This window comes from Cheilinus undulatus, linkage group 6 (genome assembly GCF_018320785.1).
Source record: "Cheilinus undulatus linkage group 6, ASM1832078v1, whole genome shotgun sequence".
Lineage (NCBI taxonomy): Eukaryota > Metazoa > Chordata > Actinopteri > Labriformes > Labridae > Cheilinus > Cheilinus undulatus.
Window position 1 is genome coordinate 2,900,698 of NC_054870.1, and position 5,135 is coordinate 2,905,832.

General features: G+C 41.6%; 1 protein-coding gene across 1 annotated transcript; it reads left to right on the forward strand.

The window, feature by feature from the left end:
- Window positions 1-852: 852 nt before the first annotated feature.
- LOC121511171 (nicotinamide riboside kinase 2-like) lies at window positions 853-2,921 on the forward strand. Its single transcript, XM_041789762.1, has 2 exons — window positions 853-856; window positions 2,362-2,921. The coding sequence occupies exons 1-2, from the start codon at window positions 853-855 to the stop codon at window positions 2,919-2,921; spliced, it is 564 nt and encodes a 187-aa protein (XP_041645696.1).
- The last annotated feature ends 2,214 nt before the right edge of the window (window positions 2,922-5,135 follow it).

Genomic DNA, 5,135 nt, shown 5'->3' on the forward strand with positions numbered 1-5,135 from the left:
CAAACTTCTACTGTGTATATTTGATGTGTAACCTGCTTCATTCCCTTACATTTATATACACTGTTATAAGACAATAAAGATAATTATAACTGAGTTAACAGATTCAGCAAACACTCTGAATATTTAAAACAAAAACACGCTCAGAAAACAAACTTGATGTTACAGAATGTGACATGCTCTAGGCATGTAAAGGGTGCTATGATGAGTAGCTTCATTGTCCAGTGGAGAGATGCAGCACATTCTGGAAGTACCCAGACCCCTTCACTTTTTTAGTTTTGTTATGATGCAGTCTGATGTTACAATTGGAAAAATAATTCTCACCAATCTACAGTGCTTAACAAATTTATTAGACCACCTGTCATATTTGTCTCAGAGAACATCCAGCATCGTGAAGTGCTTTTATGCAGACTCTTACATTTTCAGTGAGCTCTCCACATTTTACCATTTTGAACAGGAATGAGGAATTTCAAACTGAATTCACCCAAATTTGAGCCGGCTCAATGGGCTTCTCTGAGAAGTCAGAAATGAATCCAGCTTAACATTCAACTATTAAAACTTATTTTTCTGTTCAGGAATGCAAGTAAATAACTATAATTTGACATATTAATCAAGAAATATTAATGTGCATTACTATTTTTTCAGTTTTTTTATGAATCAGTCAATTTGAAAATTCATGGATTACAATAATAATTAAAGCTGCAAGCAGCATTGGACGGTCCTCGGTCTGTCGCACGTCCCTCATGCCCGTTAGACCTCCACTTTGAGGGTTTCATCCCTCTTTGACCCTTTGACCTGCTCAAAGTTAGACTGAGGTGTGTCCCTGCAGCTCTGTCAGGAGCCCCAGACATTATAATGGGTGGGTATTAGACATTCCATTTTCCCGCCTTCAGTGAGTCACATAACCAGCTGCATGGTAAGCTTATTGAAATGTTCAACAAAGCTGCATCTGTAAGACACACAAACACACACTCATGCACGCTTCGCACGCTTACACACACACAAATGCACCATCTCTCCCATTTACTTCATATGGGATATATGTATGGCTGTCTTTATGGGGGACTGTATGTGGATGAGAAGCCACCCTGAGTCCCAACCATCCCGTTACAGCATTGCTTAAATGGGCAGCTTTATTGGAACAGCTCCATGTGTGTGCGTGATCAGAGCTCATTAGGGGGCTTCCCCTGGTTGCCATGGTAACTAATGCCTGCATTCTGGGTGTTTTCATCTGTCAATCAGTGGATGACATCATCACTAACTGCTCTCTTGATCAGGAGTGAAATTGACTGAAATCTTTTTGAATCTCACCTCACAGATGCCACAATTTTGACCAAATCTCTCTAAAAATAAGATATTTTTGTAGTAAATTTTGTCAGGAATCCATCCATGTCATTTTCAAAGCTGTAGGACCTTTGGTTTTTTGTGTAGAGGCCCAACTGCCACAGCTTATGCAGAGCCCTCCCTGCTGCTCCCATTCAAATGAATGGGGGCAGCAGGGAGGGCTTCTTCGGGGGTTGACCAACTTTGAGGGCTTGGTTTTTGGAAACCGTTTGAGAAACAACAAATTCCCAAATAACTTTTGATCAGCATGGCCTAGTGTGTCTTCTCTGCGAGGTCCAAGCTGATACGATTTACAGCCTAGGACAAGATACATTTTGTTCGGAGCCCTTTTTTCCTGGAAAATTTTATTTTGAAAGGCAAATTGCCAGCTTCCTGTTTGAGATAGGTTAGGGGTGTCAGCATGTAATTTGTGGGTCTCGATGAGATGAGCATTTTAACGTTTGTCTGATCTCTCTACGACATTCCTACTGGCTGTGAGGGCCGTTTTAGTGTGCCTAGGTGGCGCTAGAGAGCACATTTTGGCATGTTTGGGGATAATTTTTTCATTTTATCAAATTTTTCACCGATTCGGAGGTGTGTGCCAATTTTGGTGAGTTTTTGAGCGTGTTAAGGGGATCAAATTAAGGTTCAAAGAGACGAGGGAATAATAAGAAGAAAGAAACGGATGAATAACAATATTCTAGCTCCTGCTAGAAGGGGTCCTCAGACCCTAATTATATTTTAGCATTAAAAATATCATTTGGGTTAAAGAGCTTCTACACATTGGTGTATTAATCATTGCAGAAACATAAAAAATGAAATTTATTTAAAAGCAAATTTCTTCTTTTTTTTTTTAAATGATTTAATTTATTTGTTTATATATTTCTACTTTTATTAGCCCTTTCTTTTATGGATTCATTTTTTGATTAATATTGCTTTATATAGCCACATTTTTTATTTTTTATTTTATTCATTCGTCTGTGATCGCCACACACATTTAAAGGGATGAGATACACTTTTTGACCCTCTCCCCCCTGGCAGGCGGCTGCGGAGTATTCGGAGCCACCAGCCTCAGGAACAGCTTCTTCCCGGAAGCTGTTAGACTGTTGAACTCGATCATCGGTATCGGCGGCGTAACCAATGGAGGAAAAACCACCCTCACCAATAGACTGATCAAAAACCTGCCCAACTGTTGTGTGGTCCATCAGGATGACTTCTTTAAGCCCCACGATCAGATTGAAGTCAGTGAAGATGGCTTTAAGCAGTACGATGCCTTGATGAGTGTGATCTACGCATGGTTGGATAACCCGGTGAAGTTTGAGAAATCTCATGGCGTTAATAACACCCTGGACACTGAGATTGTCCCAAAGTCTGACACTATGGAGGAGGAGACTCAGATCCTTATTGTGGAAGGCTTTCTGCTTTACACCTACGAACCTTTGATCGACGTGCTGAACCAACGTTACTTTATTTCCATCCCATATGAAGAATGCAAAAAGAGGAGGTGCTCAAGGAACTACAGGGTGCCAGATCCACCTGGCCTGTTTGATGGCCACGTCTGGCCCATGTGTTTGAAACACAAGAACACAAGTGCTCTGTAGCCCCCCACACACATACACACATGGACAAAATTGTTGGTACCCCTCTGTTAATCGAAGAAAAACCCACTTGAACTTGAATCTGACAAAAGTGATAAACAAAAATTCAATGAAAATTAATGGATGAAAATCAGACATTGCTTTTGAACTGTGGTTCAAGTTCAAGTTATTTCTGTGACCATTGTGGGATTTTCTTTCATTAACAGAGGGTACCAACAATTTTGTCCACGTGTGTATCTGCACTATGATCACTTGCAGTTGCTGGACTTCCTCACATATTTAACAGTGCTAAATTCGGCTGCCTCCGTTTTAGTTTTACTTTGTACTTGTACTTGTATTTTTATATTTATATATTTATGGTTGTCAAACCTATTTTTATATATTGTTTTCTTAGATATTTATCAAGCTTTAAAACAGGACCTTGAGGGTGAAATTTCATGCTATCCACATGTAAACGTGTGCAAGTATGACAATAAAACTTCTTGAATCTTGTATTTCCACTTTTATTTGCTTATTCTTTTGTAGATTTATTTTTTTAATTTGGCACTCTCACTCCTCCATGTCTATCTTTTTGTTTACAGTTTCTGTTTTTCACAAAATTCACATGGGGGCGGGCTTTCCTGGGGTGTTTCCCTATTGGCCAACGAGTTTTTGAGTGACAGCTCAGTCACATTAGATCAGGAATCACCACCTAGGTTTGCACAGGGGCCAGATTTTTTTGCTTGGCATTGTGACATTGTGGGACGCCAGACTGTTAATTAAGAAAATAAGATCTATTGAGATGTTTGGATTTACTTTGTAATGAACCTTCTTTTTAGGCATTTCCCCCAAAACATTTACTTTTTTTCTGTATTTAAAGGTTTCAAATCAGAATTCAATTTAACACAAATCAGCAGCAGATGAGGGGCAGGTTCTGATGTCATCTACGGTTTTAGCATGTCTCATTCTTAGTACTGGGGGTAAATCCTTTTTTAGTTTAGGCCATCTGAATGCCATTTCGGGCTCCTCCTCTTTTGTCTGTTCCGGCAATCTTGGTGGTTGACTGAATGAGCTAATATCAAATGTATAATCCTCCAACTGGATCAGGCTCCCTTTGGTCTGGGGTCTAACTGCTTTGTTGCCTACTTCGTCTGGAGAATTCTTTTTGGCCTTGGATTTTGGCCCTGATCTGTCTAAAGGTCTTGGAACCTGCTTTACATTAGTCCTGGGTCTATCTGTTAATTTCTGTTTCCCATGTGTAAATTTCCTTAAATTTTTGGAGGACAAATCAGTTTTCTTTAATCTTGACCGTGATCCACTTTCAGATGTTGGACCCTTTTTCTGGATCTGGGCCACTCTAGGCAGAGGTCTCTCTTTGGTTTTTTGTGTCCTATCCGTAAATTTCTCTGACAGCTTGGAGGGCGGGGTGACTGTTGATTTAAGCACCGATCCAGTTTGAGGTCTTGTGGCCTTGTGAACCTGAATGGCTTTGACCTTGGGTCTGTCAATGTCTATTGATTTTGCCAGGGGCTTGGGGGGTCTTTTGGGCCCTGGTCTAGTCGAGGGTGTTGAATCTTTCCTCAGAGGCGGAGCAACCTTGGTCTCTGGTCTCTCTGTATTTTTTTGTGTAGTGTCCGGGGCTTTCTCTGATAGCTTGGAGGACAGAGTGACTGTTGATTTACACCCTGATCCAGTTTGAGGTCTTGTGACCTTGTAAACCGGGATGGCTTTGACCTGGGTTCTGTCAATGTCTGTTGATCTTGCCAGGGGCTCGGGGGGTCTTTTGGGCCCTGGTCCAGTCGAGGGTGTTGAATCTTTCCTCAGAGGTGGAGCAACCTTGGTCTCAGGTCTCTCTGTATATTTCTGTGTAGTGCCCGGGGCTTTCTCTGACAGCTTGGAGGACAGAGTGACTGTTGATTTACACCCTGATCCAGTTTGAGGTCTTGTTGCCTTGTGAACCGGGATGGCTTTGACCTGGGTTCTGTCAATGTCTGTTGATTTTGTCAGGGGCTTGGGAGGTCTTTTGGGCCCTGGTCCAGTTGAGGGTGTTGAATCTTTCCTTAGAGGCAGGGCAACCTTGGACTCTGGTCTACCTGTAATTTTTTGTGTAGTGTCCAGGGATTTCTCTGATAGCTTGCAGGGCGGAGTGACTGTTGATTTAAGCCCTGATCCAGTTCGAGGTCTTGTGGCCTCTTGAACCAGGGTGGCATTGACCTGGGGTCTGTCAATGTCAGTTGA